Source organism: Mobula birostris, chromosome 8 (genome assembly GCF_030028105.1).
Source record: "Mobula birostris isolate sMobBir1 chromosome 8, sMobBir1.hap1, whole genome shotgun sequence".
Taxonomy (NCBI): domain Eukaryota; kingdom Metazoa; phylum Chordata; class Chondrichthyes; order Myliobatiformes; family Myliobatidae; genus Mobula; species Mobula birostris.
In genome coordinates, this window is record NC_092377.1 from 134,394,219 (window position 1) to 134,410,544 (window position 16,326).

General features: G+C 47.4%; 1 protein-coding gene across 2 annotated transcripts in view; it reads left to right on the forward strand.

Moving 5' to 3' along the window:
• Positions 1-5,437: 5,437 nt before the first annotated feature.
• LOC140201728 (ubiquitin-conjugating enzyme E2 D4-like) overlaps positions 5,438-16,326 on the forward strand; it is a 32,408-nt gene continuing 21,519 nt past the window's right edge. The window contains exon 1 of one of the 2 annotated variants that reach the window (XM_072266313.1): positions 5,438-5,509. In XM_072266313.1, the coding sequence (XP_072122414.1) occupies positions 5,486-5,509 (24 nt within the window). In that variant the 5' untranslated portion in view covers positions 5,438-5,485. Of the gene's footprint in view, positions 5,510-10,094; positions 10,384-16,326 lie in introns of those variants that run through there. The other variant, XM_072266312.1, reaches the window with a different exon arrangement.

A 16,326-nucleotide genomic window follows, 5' to 3' on the forward strand; every position in this document is an offset into this window, starting at 1 on the left:
GACGACACGAGTTTCCTCTGGGTGCTCCTGTTTCCTCCCACGTTTCGAAGACGAGGTTGGTTAACTGAAAGAAGAGATAGTAAGAGATTTGAAAGTGGGAGGGAGAGGGGGAGATCCAAAATGATAGGAGAAGATAGGAGGGGGAGGGATGGAGCTTTCAGTTAGTCCAGACAAAGGGTCTCGGCCCGAAACGTCAACTGTACCACCTCCTATAGATGCTGCGTTCACCAGCAATTTTTATGTGTGTTGCTTTGTATTAGGAGCTAGTGTAATCCGGCAGCGGGATGGGTTCCAGGGCTGGTCCCCCACCCCTCCCGTGCCCTGCGCTTTCCGCTAACGGCCTCCAGGATCCCAATTCTGCCTCCCGGCCACAGTTCTCATGACGAGACAATAACTCCGCTTCTCTCTGGGGGAGCGCTACCCCGTCGATATATCGTCCCACTGACGCCTATCAACTTGAGCAACTCAACGTCCCAAATCCAGAGTGGGGTCTGGTTCCTAAGCTCCGCCTAGCTGGGTTGCGTGGGACCTCCTCCTCCCAATGGGGCGGGTCTGAGGGAAGGAGGACACGTAGCACACGTAGCGCCGGCCCTGTTCCATATTGTTGTACCAAGTGGTTAAGGCGTCGGGCTGGTGATCCGAAGGTCGCCAGTTCGAGCATCAGCTGAGGCAGCGTTTTGTGTCGTTGAGCGAGGCACTTAACCACACATTGCTCTGCGACGCCACCGATGCCAGGCTGTATCAGCCCTAGTGCCCTTCCCTTGGACAACATCGGTGGCATGGAGAGGGGAGACTTGCAGCATGGGCAACTGCTGGTCTTCCATACAACCTTGCCCAGCACCTTTAAAATACAATAAAATCCAGTGAGCGGCGGCTTTGTGCGTGAAAACGCCTTGTTAGCGAGAGAGGTCAGAGGAGAGTGGCCAGGCAGGAAGACAACAGTAACACGAATAGCCACGCGTGACAACTGCGGTGTGTAGGAGAGCACAACACATCGGACTTTGAAGTGGATGGGTTCGAGCAGCGGAATACCGCGCCGGGTTCTACTCCTGGCGTTTCATCCCCTTTCGCTGCGTAACTGAGGACTCCGTTCCACGGGCTGTTCCCGGGGATGCACACGGAGACAAGCATCCGGTGCTGCTGGCAGATCATCAACTCGGTGAAAGATGCTCTTTGGTCGTATACATCTTTCCAAGGATCAAATCCACGGTCCCACGAGACTAACGGGTGCCTAAAAACTCGCTTATACGAGCAAAATAATTTTGTATCTGAGTTTTCTTGTATGATTGGGTGGGAGAGCAACGGGGGTGATTGAGGGGCAGCGAACGGGGGTGCTTGGGTGAAGATTTCACTGAAGGGGAGACACGGCACCACAGAAGCTGGAATCTGGAAGAGAATTGCCGGACTAACTCTAGCGGGTCGGGTAGCATCTGGTTGAGGAAAGGGATTACCTGTACCGGCCCTTCCTCGAGTCTTGGGACCTCAGAAATGTGCCCGGCTCCTTTCTACCCAGAGCTGCTGTGACCTTCCGGCAGTTCCCTTCCCCACAACAGATCCCAGCACCTGAGGAGTTTGTGTCTGAACTCAGCGGCATTTGGTTCCCTCTCTGGCGGGAGCTCCTCTGCGCATTATTCCCGGGCACACTCCGGAGCCAGAGCTGGGTATCGACATTTGTGGAGAGCGTTACTCCGCTCTCTCCTGCTACATGCGCGCCGATGCGGGTGCGTGTGCTTTGCTGTGTGTGTGCAAGAGTGCGAGTCCTTGTGCATTGTTACCAGTGTGCAAGAGCGTACTTGCTCGCCGTTCCGTGTGCGCCGCAGAGCAAAGCGCTTGCCCATCGTTGCGAGATGGCTCTAAGCGACTTCCACCCATGCTTCGAGACCCACGGCACCACGCCGGCCACGGAAGCTACCCCTCTACCAGGCGTGCAGCCAGTGTCTGTAACAGCTGCGGGCGTGAGGAGCACTCTGCAGGGTGAGGGTGCTGCGCCAGACAACATCCCGGGCCGAGTACTCGGGGAGCGTGCACACCAGCTCACTGGCACTGACATCTTCAGTACTTCACTCATCCCGACTGCTGTCCCCACATGCTTCAAATAGCTCAAAGGTGACGGTTATAACTTCAGGAGAACTCCCACCGTTCACACCCCTTCCCCTGACATGGCCGGCGCAGCAGCGGAACCAGCGAGCGGGTTTTAAACTCCTGGGAGGGCACATTACACGCAACCCCTCAAGGTCCCAGAACACAGCCTACACAGTCACGGCCTCTGCTTTCAACTCAAGTCAAGTCACTTTTTATTGTCATTTAGAAACATAGAAACATAGAAAATAGGTGCAGGGGTAGGCCATTCGGCCCTTCGAGCCTGCACCGCCATTTATTATGATCATGGCTGATACTCCAACTCAGAACCCTGTACTAGCCTTCCCTCCATACCCCCTGACCCCCGTAGCCACAAGGGCCATATCTAACTCCCTCTTAAATATAGCCAATGAACTGGTCTCAACTGTTTCCTGTGGCAGAGAATTCCACAGATTCACCACTCTCTGTGTGAAGAAGTTTTTCCTAATCTCAATCCTGAAAGGCTTCCCCTTTATCCTCAAACTGTGACCCCTCGTTCTGGACTTCCCCAACATCGGGAACAATCTTCCTGCATCTAGCCTGTCCAATCCCTTTAGGATTTTATACGTTTCAATAAGATACCCCTCAATCTTCTAAATTCCAACAAGTATAAACCTAGTCAATCCAGTCTTTCTTCATATGAAAGTCCTGCCATCCCAGGAATCAATCTGGTGAGCCTTCTTTGTACTCCCTCTATGGCAAGAATGTCTTTCCTCAGGTTAGGGGACCAAAACTGCACACAATACTCCAGGTGTGGTCTCACCAAGGCCTTGTACAACTGCAGTAGAACCTCCCTGCTCCTGTACTCGAATCCTCTTGCTATGAATGCCAGCATACCATTCGCCTTTTTCACCGCCTGCTGTACCTGCATGCCCACTTTCAATGACTGGTATATAATGACACCCAGGTCTCGTTGCACCTCCCCTTTTCCTAATCGGCCACCATTCAGATAATAATCCGTTTTCCTGTTTTTGCCACCAAAGTGGATAATCTCACATTTCTCCACATTAAATTGCATCTGCCATGAATTTGCCCACTCACCCAACCTATCCAAGTCACCCTGCATCCTCTTAGCATCCTCCTCACAGCTAACACTGCCGCTCAGTTTCGTGTCATCCGCAAACTTGGAGATGCTGCATTTAATTCTCTCATCTAAGTCATTAACAACTGGGGTCCCAGCACTGAGCCTTGCGGTACCCCACTAGTCACTGTCTGTCATTCTGAAAAGGTCCCATTTATTCCCACTCTTTGCTTCCTGTCTGCCAACCAATTCTCTATCCACATCAATACCATACCCCCAATACCGTGTGCTTTAAGTTTGCACACTAATCTCCTGTGTGGGACCTTGTCAAAAGCCTTTTGAGAATCCAAATATACCACATCCACTTGTTCTCCCCTATCCACTCTACTAGTTACATCCTCAAAAAATTCTATGAGATTCGTCAGACATGATTTTCCTTTCACAAATCCATGCTGACTTTGTCCGATCATTTCACCGCTTTCCAAATGTGCTGTTATCACATCTTTGATAACTGACTCTAGCAGTTTCCCCACCACTGATGTCAGGCTAACTGGTCTATAATTCCGCAGTTTCTCTCTCCCTCCTTTTTTAAAAAGCGGGGTTACATTAGCCACTCTCCAATCCTCAGACACTAATCCAGAATCTAAAGAGTTTTGAAAAATTATCACCAATGCATCCACTATTTCTTGGGCTACTTCCTTAAGCACTCTGGGATGCAGACCACCTGGCCCTGGGGATTTATCTGCCTTTAATCCCTTCAATTTACCTAACACCACTTCCCTACTAACATGTATTTCGCTCAGTTCCTCCATCTCACTGGACCCTCAGTCCCCTGCTATTTCTGGAAGATTATTTATGTCCTCCTTAGTGAAGACAGAACCAAAGTAGTTATTCAATTGGTCTGCCATGTCCTTGTTCCCCATAATCAATTCACCTGTTTCTGTCTGTAAGGGACCTACATTTGTCTTAACCAATCTTTTTCTTTTCACATATCTATAAAAATTTTTACAGTCAGTTTTTATGTTCCCTGCCAGTTTTCTCTCATAATCTTTTTTCCCTTTCCTAATTAAGCCCTTTGTCCTCCTCTGCTGGACTCTGAATTTCTCCCAGTTCTCAGGTGAGCCGCTTTTTCTGGCTAATTTGTATGTTTCTTCTTTGGAATTGATACGATCCCTAATTTCTTTTGTCAACCACGGGTGCACGACCTTCCCTGATTTATTCTTTTGCCAAACTGGGATGAACAATTGTTGTAGTTCATCCATGTGATCTTTAAATGCTTGCCATTGCATATCCACCGTCAATCCTTTAAGTATCATTTGCCAATCTATCTTATTTGGACCATAACTGCTGGTACAGTACACAGAAAAAGGAGACAAGGTTTTTCAGGGCCATGGTGCTATATGAACAATACAAGAACTACACTGAACTACGTAGAAAAAAAACACTAGACTACAGACCTACCCAGGACTGCATAGGGTGCACAAAACAGTGCAGGCATTACAATACATAATAAACAAGACAATATGCACAGTAGAGGGCAGTAGGTTGGTGTCAGTCCAGGGTCTGGGTATTGAAGAGTCTGATGACTTGGGGGAAGAAACTGTTCCATAGTCTGGTCGTGAGAGCCCGAATATTTCTGAGGAGGCTGAAGAGAGCTGGACTATGGACATCCACACTCACGCAACAGGGAGAGCTTCCTGACAAGCTACACTGGCAAAAAAAGCGCACTGCAGTGGACAGGAAGAGTCCACAAGGCTGTCCAACGCATCACTGGCACCAGCCTGAAGGCCATCAAGGACATACATACAGGAAGGTGCAGGGAAAAGGCAAGTGACACACCCTGTTCATGGACGGTTGTCCCACTCCCGCCAGGGAACAGACTACAAAGCATCCATGCTAGGGCCACTAGTCTCATAAACAGTTCAACACTCCCACCCATTAACCCACCGCTTCTTTATTTCCGGTCAGTACGGCCTAGCGTCATTTTACAGACATACAATCAATCTGCGTATACAAGCTATCTTATGTATTTACATTTATTGCGCGTTTCTTATTATTATGGTATTCTTTATCTTTGGTGTTCCATCGAATCCTGAGTTACAATTATTTCGTTGTCCTTACACTTGTGTACATGACACAATCTTGAATTGTGAGTGAACAACAGGACGAGTAACTTGTCCAGAAAGACAGCGAGCCTCCCCTTTTCCGTTTGACTTCCGGATAGTCGGTGACGTCAGCGCATCGTGGCCTTTAAAGCTGCCAGTGACGTAGGCGCGTGGCGGCTGCTCAGCCGTCAGTGACGTCAGCACGCTGTGCGGCGAGGCGGGGGCTGACGGCCGGACGGGGATGGCGAAGAGGCGGATCCTCAAGGTAAACGGGGTCGGGGAGGGGGGAGAAAGCGAGCGGTCGGGGCCCGGCCCGGTCTACTTCTCCCGAACATCCGTACCGGGTCTGGAGCGGCTGCTGTGGGCGGGGAAGTTAATCCCCGCACGGGGAGTGGGGCTTGACCCCCGAGTCAAGAGTGGAGGAGTAAAAGTGGGGGGTGGGCGGAGGGGCTGAAGGGGTGGGCTGGGGGGGACGAAGGGGCTGAAGGGGTGGGCTGGGGGGACGAAGGGGCTGAGGGTGGACGGAGGAATTGATGGGGTGGGGAGGAGGGACGAAGGGGCTGAGGGGCGGAAGGATTGAGGGAGATGGGGGGTTGAGGGAAGGGATGGGGCTGAGAGTGAGGGGAAGGGGTGAGGAAGGGGCTGAGGGGAAAGAAGGAAGGATGGGGCTGAAAGGGAGTGGAAGGGGTGAGGTGTTCTGGGTGCTGAAGAAGAGGAAGGGAAATAGTTGAGAGTGGGTGGGATGAAGGAGCTGAGCAGGAGTGGAAGGGGCAAGGGGGCTGAGAGGAGGGGTAGGGGGCGAGGGATTAAGGAGGCCCAGAGGGGAAGGGATGAGGGGGTAAGGAGACTGAGAATGCGGGGAAGGGGTGAAGAAGGAAGGGGCTTGGAGGGAAGGGGGCTGAGGAAAAGGGAGTGGAAGGATTGAGGGGTTCTGGGTGCTGGGGGGAAGGATCAAGGAGGAGGAGAAGGGGTGAGGGGGCAGAGGGAGGGATAGGGGTGAGGGATTAAGGGGGCTCAGGGGAAGGGATGAGGGCTAAGGGGACAGAGTGCAGGGAAGGGGTGAAGGAGTAAGAGGACTGAGGGTGTGGGGAAGGGTGAAGGAGTAAGGGGGCTGAGAGTGCGGGGAAAGGGTGAGGGAGTAAGGGGACTGAGGGTGCAGGGAAGGGGGCTGAGAGAGAGTGGAAGGACTGAGGGGTTTTGGGTGCTGGGGGAAGAGAAGAGTGGGTGGGAGGGGGAAGGGGTAGGGGTGAGAGAGTAAGGGGGCTGAAAGGGAGGGGAAGGGACAGGAATAACACAATTTGCTGGAGGAACGCAGCAGGGGAATAAACAGTTAACCTTTTGGGCTGAGACCCCTCAGCAGGACCTGATGGGGAACTGCAAGGGAAGTTAAGAGGGGAGGGACACAGAGTGGTGTGGCTGCAAGTGTGGGGTGGCAGGGGAAAGGGGTGAGAGAATTGGGGGCTATGAGGGTGAGCACAGCAGTGGTGGGCAATTTGGGCCCAGGCATGCAATCTCCAGTTGTAGGTGATCAAATGTTTTTAAATTTAAGCCCAAACTGAAATTGTTTGCAAAATAATTTGGAGGGTACACCCACGTTGAAATCACAAAGCTCTCATAACTAGGAATGAGCCCTTGATGTCTGAAGCCACCCCTGATCTTTTTGCAGCCAGGCCAGTGCAATAGGGAAGCGGGGTTGGGTCTGCTGTCCAGCTGTCTGCAATCCATCACTCACGTTGGGTTGTGCTGGGTATAGTGGATGTCCTGGCTACCTATGTAATCAGTTATATTCACAGAATGTGGAAATGAGCCCTTTGGTCCACTGAGTCTGAACTGATTATCCATGAGTTGTGCACTGGTTTGAGGCTGTGGGGTGGTCTCTCCTGGTTACAGGGGATGCAGGGCTTGCTGTATATGATAATATCGGATACTCCAGGAAATGAAAATATTGTTGACAGGAGAGAATAATGATATCCATTGTTCTGGCAGCAAGGGAGAGCTGGCATTTTGAATCAAAACATTTACTCAGCAACCCGTGGACAGCAAATAGTGAAAGTTTCAAATCAGTAAACTATCATCAGAACTAGGGAAAATTAGAAATCACAAACAAGAGAAAATCTGTAGTTGCTGGAAATCTGAGCCTGGTGAAGCTCAGCAGGCCAGGCAACATCTATGATAAAGCGTAAACAGTTGATGTCTCAGGCCAGCCTGAGATAGAATCAAGCCTGTTTTAAGTTGTAAAGATCTTGAGGGTGATATGTTGCAGAATAAAGCAATTATTTGTGAATTTTTATGTTAATTTTGTCCCTCTGCAACTTAAAACATGATTGATTGTCTAAATTATCGTCATACTGATGTAAGTTTATAGGTTCAAAACATTAATTGTTTCCCTCTGCACAGATGAAGTATGATTAAAGTGTAGTCATTGTAGATTTTAAGTGTGATTAAAATGACATACACAATCCTCCCTTGGAATGTGTGAGCTAGAATGTATCTCATTGCTAGCTAACAATGGTTTGAAAATTACGTCACCATGTTACAGGAAACATAACTGCACTGGGGAAGCTACAGAGGGGATTTATGTTGTCAAGACTGGACAACTTCAACTATGTGGAAAAATCGCATGTTAAGTGTTTTATTTGATTGAGAGGAGGCCTTCTCAAGAAGTTAGGAGCTATGTGAAGAGGAGGAACTGGTTTCCCTTAAGGGGAAGGAGCAATGGGAGAGGGATTGGCATTTTTTTCCCACTTAACCTGGAACAGAAACAGACCCTCTGGCCCACTCTTTTCATACCAACTATCTACTTCCCTCATAGATAAACAGGAATGAACATGGAGCATAACAACAGTACAGACCCTTCAGCCTACCATGTTGTGCTGACCTACTCTAAGATTAATTCAACTCTCCCCTCCTACATAGCTCTTTATTTTTCTTTCCTCCATGTGCATTTTGGGTGCGTGTTACTCCTAAATGTCCCTAATGTAACAGCCTTGACCACTACCTCTGGCAGTGTGTTCTGTGCACTCACCCTTTTCTGTGTATTAAGCCTACCTCTGACACTCCCCGCCTATTTTTTTCTTGGATCACTCTAAAATTATACCCCCTCATGTTAGTCATTTCTACTCCGGGGGGGGGGGGGGAATTTCCGGCTGTCCACTCGATCTATGCCTCTTGTCAACCTGTACACAAATTTTGTGAAAATGAGACTCAAGTTGTAAATGAAATCATAGAACACCTGGATCAGAAAACACCGTTAAAGAGTGAAACAATGAATGCTTTGGGTTGTTGGGCTCCAGAACTCTGCCTGGAAGGGTGGTAGAGACAAATGTTGGAGCAGTGGTCTACAAGACTCCAGTCGCAGTGTGGGAGGGTTTGTTTCAACTGGGTTATGCAGTGTGACCGTTGTGGAGCGATATGCCATAAACTTGCTACGGAGCAGGGGACAACAAGCACCAACGTGATAAAGAGCTGTAGTTGTTGGATGATAGATGTGTTCATTCAGACACCGGAGGGATCTTCCTCTTGCAAATGAAACTGAAAGTTAGTGCGGTGTGTGGTGCCTGTAAATTGTCATAGAGGATTGCTAAATATTTTAGTCTTGTCTTCATGCTTCTTTGGCCTGGTGCCAAATATTGCCTGATTATGCTCCATCTAAGTACCCTGGGACGAATTTATTACAGTGCCTATAAAAAGTATTCACCCCCCCCCCCCTTGGAAGTTTTCATGTTTTATTGTTTCACAACATTGAATCACAGGATTTAATTTGGCTCCTTTGACATCAGTCAACAGAAAAGATACTATGGTGTCAAAGTGAAAACAAATTTCTACAAAGTGATCTAAATTTATTACATATATTAAACACAAAATAATTCATTGCGTAATTACCCACCCCCTTCAAGTCAGTATTTAGTAGATGCACCTTTGGCAGCAATTACAGCCTTGAGTCTGTGTGGATAGGTTTCTATCAGCTTTGCACATCTGGACATTGCATTTTTTCCCCATTCTTCTTTATAAAACTGCTCAACCTGTCAGATTGCATAGGGATCATGAATGAACAGCCCTTTCCAAGTCCAGCCAGAAATTCTCAATTGGATTGAGGTCTGGACTCTGACTTAGCAACTCCAGGATATTAACTTTATTGTTTTTAACCCATCCCTGTGTAGCTTTGGCTTTAAGCTTGGGGTCATTGTCTTGCTGGAAAACAAATCTTCTCCGAAGTCGCAGTTCTCTTGCAGACTGCATCAACATCTCCATGTATTTTGCTGCATTCATTTTACTCTCTACCTCCACAAGCCTTCCAGGGCCTGCCACAGTGAAGCATCCCCACAGCATGATGCAGCCACCACCATGCTTCACGGTAGGGATGGCGATTTTGATGATGTGCCGTGAAAACCTCCAAGGGTGAGGGGTGAATACTAGATTTAAAGTTGCCATTTCTACATGTTAACATAAAAATTTGGAACATAAACAAGTCTACATAGAAACAGTTTAAGATTTTGTAAAAATCAGTAATATTTGTCATGGTTGGAAGAAGAAATTCACTTGGATTAAAAAGCAAGATTCAATAACATTAAACATTAGCTTTGTTACATGTACATCGAAACATACAGTGAAGTGTGTTAGCCCAAAGATGTGCTGGTGTTGCCACACATTCCAACACTGCATACCCAGCATGTTCAGCAGAACAGCGCAAGCATCAATAACAACAGCAACAGAACAATTCAAGATAACACAGGCCTCCAACACAAGGACAGGCTGCCTCCGGGCCTCTGGCCCTTAGCCCCGGACTGGCAATCTCCCTGCTTCACCCTCCAGTCTCTGGCCCGGACTCGCACAGATGCTGACCAGCTTGATGAGTATTTCCAGCATGTAATGGTTATTACAGCAACAGTTTCTCTGGCACAGTGCAGGGTGCTACCGAAGTGCTTTAGTTCAGATGCCTGCGAGGCGAAGGTGAGGGGGCAGCGCGTCGGCGGCGGCGGTGGTCCTCGCGCCTGCGCAGCCGGCTGCGCCCCTCGCCGTGCCCGCGCCCGCGCCTGCGCCGGCCTGCAGTGCGCTTGCGCGCCTGCGGGCGGCGGGGCGAGCGCGGAGCCGAGTGAGTGGTGGCGCCGGCGGGGGATGGCGCTGAGGCGGATCCAGAAGGTAAGCGATGGAGGCGTGGGGCGCGGCGCGGCTTAGGCCCCCCACTTCCTCAGTTGCGAGGCATGTCGGGCTATCCGGGCCTGGAGCCGCCCAGCCTCGGGGTGGCCCACCGCCTCCAGCGGTCCCTGGCCCACCACTCCCTGGATACTGCACATACCCTCCGCCTTCCCCTCCCTGTTCCTGGATACAGCTCATAACTACTGCCCCTGGGTACCGCAAACACCCGCCGGTCTCCTCCCCGTCCCATCGCCCGCTACCCCCTCCTCAATGCCTTTCCCCATTCACCCACATCCCCGCTTCATTTCTCCCATCCCTACCCTCAGAGATTCTCAGTCGTAATCTCGTGAGTTGTCTACCTCTTTCACCCTCTTGTGATCTTTTAAATTCTGTCGAACCTCTTTTACTTCTTATGTGGTCAACTATCATCGCACAAAACATCTATCATTCCATCTTCATTAAATCCTCTGATGTGACTGTCCTTTACCATTTTCTATCTCTTTAAAAATCAGTACTTCTGTATTCTTTGGTTGTCTTATTCGCATTCTGTTCCCCTGTTTATAAACTTCTGAATCATCCTTCAAAGTTTCTAAAATTTCCCATACTCTGATTCTACTGTTCCTTGCAATTTGGTAATAAATCTTATGTTTCAATACTGTCTCGCCACAATTGTGAGCAAAGTTAAATAAGTAATTTGGTATTAAAAGAAGAAAGAGTCGGACTGAAACTTGACATAATAAATAACCCATCTATTTGTCCTGAGGAAGGCTCTCGGCCAGAAACATCAACGGTTTATTCATCTCCATAGATGCTGCCTGACCTTGCTGAGTTCCTCCAGCATTTTGTGTGTGTTGCTTTTATTTGTTAATCTTGAGTTAAGAAATCCTGAACTCATCCAGAGCAATCTGAGGTGATGTCACTGGAGAAAAGAATGTTAAAAATACTTTTGGTTGTATAAAAACAGTGCATCAAGAGGATCAGGGAGACGTATATGGGTGTTTAAGCTGGCATTGATAAAGGAGTGCAGGCAGGGTATGGAGAAGCTGCTTCCAGCCCAGGCAGTATAAGGAAATGGTGAAGTGATTGTGGTCAACAACAGTAAAACAAAACAGATAGAGAACCACTTGCGATCTTCCTCAGTAAGACTGGGCTATCAAATTGTATTGAGTTCAGAACTCGGGGTTCTAGGTTTGTGGTACCAAACCAGCCCAGATACTCTTTTTCTCCAGTCCCACTTGCTGCACGGTGCTCACATGTTCAGAGTTGTCAACCTAGGCTGATGTTGTGAATTCAAACTCTGATCTGTGTAACTCTGCCCTTCTAGTTCACATTGTTCCTTTGCTTAATTAAGCTCCTGACTATCCAAAACTTCAGAGTTTTACTGTTACTGAGCTTCCTCTCAGTCTCTCCTCATCTCATATCCTTAAGATAACTCACAACGCCTTTGTCCCCTGTATACATTAAACATTGTTATGGCCGTCATTATGCTTCCTTTGGTTGTTAGCACCTTATTATTTATCTACCAGTCAGGCATTTCAATCTGTTTTTGCTTTTTCCTTACTGCATTTTTGTGTTGTATTATCTAATTTATCCCTGGCTTGCTTGACTAATGAACTTCACATACAGTTGGCTCAGCTGAATTCCTGAAGTAAAGGTACCCTTGCCACATACCTAAACTCAGAGAGCTCGCCAGCAAACAGCAGCCTGACTTGTTAGTACTTAGAACTTTGTAGTTTACAGACTACATGCCAGACTCAGTCATAATCTTTGCCTCGCTCTCAGGACTGTCCCACTTGAGATGGTACTTTGGAAAATGGGCTGGAAGGAGTGGGCTTTTCAATATTCCAGATCTTGTGGCATCATCAGTTCACACATGGGCAAATATAACCATATACCCTCCTTCCTCAGAAGGTGAATTGATACTCTTCCATGTTATACAAAGTTTGTGTGAGATGTAGGACTTCTGAGAAACTTTGAACTTTTTTACTGTGCCATGGACTGTTCTTCATCAAGTTATGGTGTTGTTGCACTGTTGTAACTATATGTTATAATTATGTGGTTTTGTTAGTTTTTCAGTCTTGGTCTGTCCTGTGTTTTTTTTTTGTGATATCACACCGGAGGAATATTGTATCATTTCTTAATGCATGCATTACTAAATGACAATAAAAGAGGACTGCGTGTCCTCATAATCTAATCTAATCTAATCTAATCTAATAATCTAAAGTTTTCAAGAACCAAAGAACAACGGATACATCGTAGGCATTTAAGAAACTCTTAGATGGGCACACGGGTGATAGAAAAAGGGAGGGTTATGCACAAGGGAAGGGTTAGATTGCGCTGAGAGTCAGTTAAAAAGTCAGTACAATATTGTTGGCCAAAAGGCCTGTACTGTTCCATGTTCCAACCACTGAAATTAAAGCAGTCCACAAAATGAGCCTTTAATGTCCATCAGCAAGAATAAATTGGTTGGAGCAGCACAGATTAGGCTGGCCAAGTGTTGAAGGGCGTAGTTGCCAGAATACATCTCCATTGTGTGAACGAAGTTTCATTTTCACACCTTCCGTGTTGAGTTGCATCACCATTAAAAGATATTGGTAGACCAATAGGTTTGACAATGACAATGCAAGCCTGGGTATCCCGTGGGTGTTATGGGCCATCATCTGGATTATATTCCCATGCATTCCGTAATGTCAAAGTCCTCCCTCTCCCTCTCTAAACTATCACAGACAAGCTGGGTTATTAATCAACGACTAACACAGGAACTCAGCAAGTCATGCAGCATCTTTGGAAAGGAATAAGCAGTCCACATTTCAACTGTTTATTTCTCTTCATGGATGCTGCCCGACTTGCTGAGTTCCTCTGCAGAATCTCTTGTGTTTAAAATCACCAGTCAATGAAGTGTGCAGGAGGCATGAATGAGGTGCCACTCTGCAGCTGTGATACATGTTCCAAACAATGATATAGCTACTTAATCTCCCGGCCAATGGATCCAATCACAGCTCTGCTACTAAAGCAAACCCATATGTATTGCTGTGAGCCATTAATTAATCTGTCCTATTTTGAATGTTTCACAAATTCAGAACGTTCAATGTTAGTGTTACTGTTATAGCTCCATTTGCTGATGCTTCCTTGTCCATTATCTGCTCTGTCCCTGTCACACTTTATCATTCTCATTTTGCTGCATTGCACCATAACCATAGTCTCTCAACCCGTTCCCCCCCCCACCCCACCGTCACCTCTAGTCTAAAATCTTAAAGACATCTCTAGTTACCTGATATGTCCAGCCTAAACAATTCTACAGGACAGTCTCCTCTTTCTTGGTGTCAATGCCTTACAATTCAAAACCTCTTTCCCTTTCACTCTCTGAGAGACACTTTCACCTCTGCTGTGATGCTGTGCTGGTTTGCAGATGATTCGAGTAGTAATCCAGGGGTTTCTCACAGAATTACTTTTCGGCATTAACGAGTGTCAGCTACATCTTCCCAAGAGATACCCCAGTATCCAGCCCTGTGGACTGTACAGTAGAAGCAATGCAGATTTGAACTTGCAGCTGCAGAGAACAGTGGAGCTCCCTTGTGACCACATTGTATGTTGTGACCAATAGGCATCATTTGTCGGCTGCCCAGCACAAACCCCGCTGATTTGATAGAGTGAATGCAAGCAAGCTTTATTTCACTGAGGTTGGATGAGACTAGAACAAGAGGTGAAAGATTAAATATTTAAGGGGACCATGAAAGGGAGCTGCTTCACTCAGTGTTTGGTGAGAGTGTAGAATGAGCTGCTGGCAGAAGTGGCAGATACAGGACAGATTTCAACATTTAAGAGAAATTGGGATAGGTACATGGATAGGAGGGGTATGGAGGGCGATGGTCCAGGTGCAGGTTGGTGGGACTTGGCAGAATAATAGTTTGGCATGGACAAGATGGGCCAAAGGGTCTATTTTTGTGCTGTAGTTCTCTACCCCCACCATATTACCTCCCACTGCTCTATTCCGAATGGTCTCTTGCTCCACAGTTGCATGGTCATATTACCTCAAGTTCCAGTTTAATTGCTATTCAACCATAGACAGCGTTCCTCTGGGGCTAAAGTGCAAAACACAGTACCAACAGTTGTACCCAGCACATATAATTATGATAGCAGAAAAACATAGTTACAAAAAAAAATAGCCTAAGTCTCTGTGTGTCTTGGCCTGTATGGATGTTAATCTGGAGCCATGTTTCTGCAAGAACAAGCCCACAGCGGTCCTCCTCTCTTGCTAGTGCAGCTAGAGACAAATGCAATCTAGCCTGTCTTCCACTGAGCAAACACTGGAGGGCAGTATCAATGGGAGGGGCCAGCTCCCAACCCAGCGTGGAATGGTTATGCTTGTGTTTTTGAATCCTGCTGCTTATTTTGGGCTCCACATCCTTCGAGCCCTCAAAGTTGCTGAGCAAGTTGACAGGATGGCTAAGAAGACATATGTGGTGGCCTTCATGTGTTCAGGGGATTGAGTTCAAGAGCAGCAAGGTAATTTTGCAACTCTCTTAAACTCTGGTTAGACCGCACTTGGAGTGGTCTAAATCCTCCAAAGCCTCGAAGGATTTGGAAGCTTCAGAGAGGATGCAGAGAAGATACACCAGGATGCTGGTTGGATTAGAAAGCACGTCTTATGAGGAAAGGTTTGAGCGAGCTGGGGGGGGGGGGGGGTTGATGTGATGGGAGGTGTACAAGATGATAAGAGGCATAGATCAAGTGGATAGCTGAGACTTTTCCTCAGGGTGGAAATGGCTAATACAAGGGGGCATAATTTTAAGGTGAGTGGAGCAAAGTATCGGGGATATGGCAGAGGTAGGTTCTTTACATGCATGGAACACACTGCCAGGGTTGGTGGTAGAAGCAGATACATTGGGGACATTTAAGACACTCTTGCATAGGCATATGGATGAAAGACGGAGGGAAGGGTTAGATTGATCTTGGAGTAGGTTAGGCCTGTGCTGTGCTGTATTGTTTTATGTTACCAACAGTGAGCGCTATGTGTTCCACAGTAGGGGCAGTTGCATGTTGCAGTGCCATACTTGAAGTTGAGAGTAGGATGAAGCAAGAGGGGCAGAGTATGACAAATCATAAACATATATTCTGCAGATGCTGGAAATCTTGAGCAAATCAAGGTGCTGGAGGAATGCAGAAAGTAAGATTTAAATTTCTTTGGGGTGGGGTGGCGTGCCTTGAAGAGACTTCACAGTGGAGCAGCAAATCATAAACAGAACCAGCACAGCACATACAGACCCTTCAGACCCTTCATGTTGTGCCAGCCCTTTAACCTACTGTACAAGATCAATGTTACCTTTCCCTCCCACACAGCCTTCCATTTTCCTATCATCCGTGTGCCAAGAGTCTGTTTAAATGTCCCTCATGTATCTAACAGCACCCCTGGTGGCAGGTTCCATGGTACTCACCACTCTATGTAAAATAACTTGCCTCTGATATCCCCCTTATACTTTACTCCAATCACCTTCAAACTATAACCCCCACTCGATCTATACCTCTTATCATCTTCTACACCTCTAGATATAGTTGCCTCTCATCCTCCATCACTCCAAAGAGAAGAGCCCTACGCTCGTTCAACCTTTTTCTTAAAAGATCTGTTCTCTAATCCAGGCAGCATCCTGGTAAATCTCCTGTGCACCCTCCCTAAAGTTTCCATGTCCTCCTATAATAAGGTGAACAGAATTGAACACAGTATTCCAAGTGAGTTCTAACCAGGGTTTGACCTTGCAGCTCTTGAACTCAGTCCCCCGACTACTGAAGGCCAACACACCTTGACACATGTTATCTTGCTAATGCAGAGGGGAATCAGAAACAAGGGAAGTAAGATGGAGAGGGACGGTTGCATAGGAAATATAAGTGTGCAAATCCAGAACTGGATTAAGCACCCAGAAACGTGAGTTTTGTCTCCTCGTGACATCT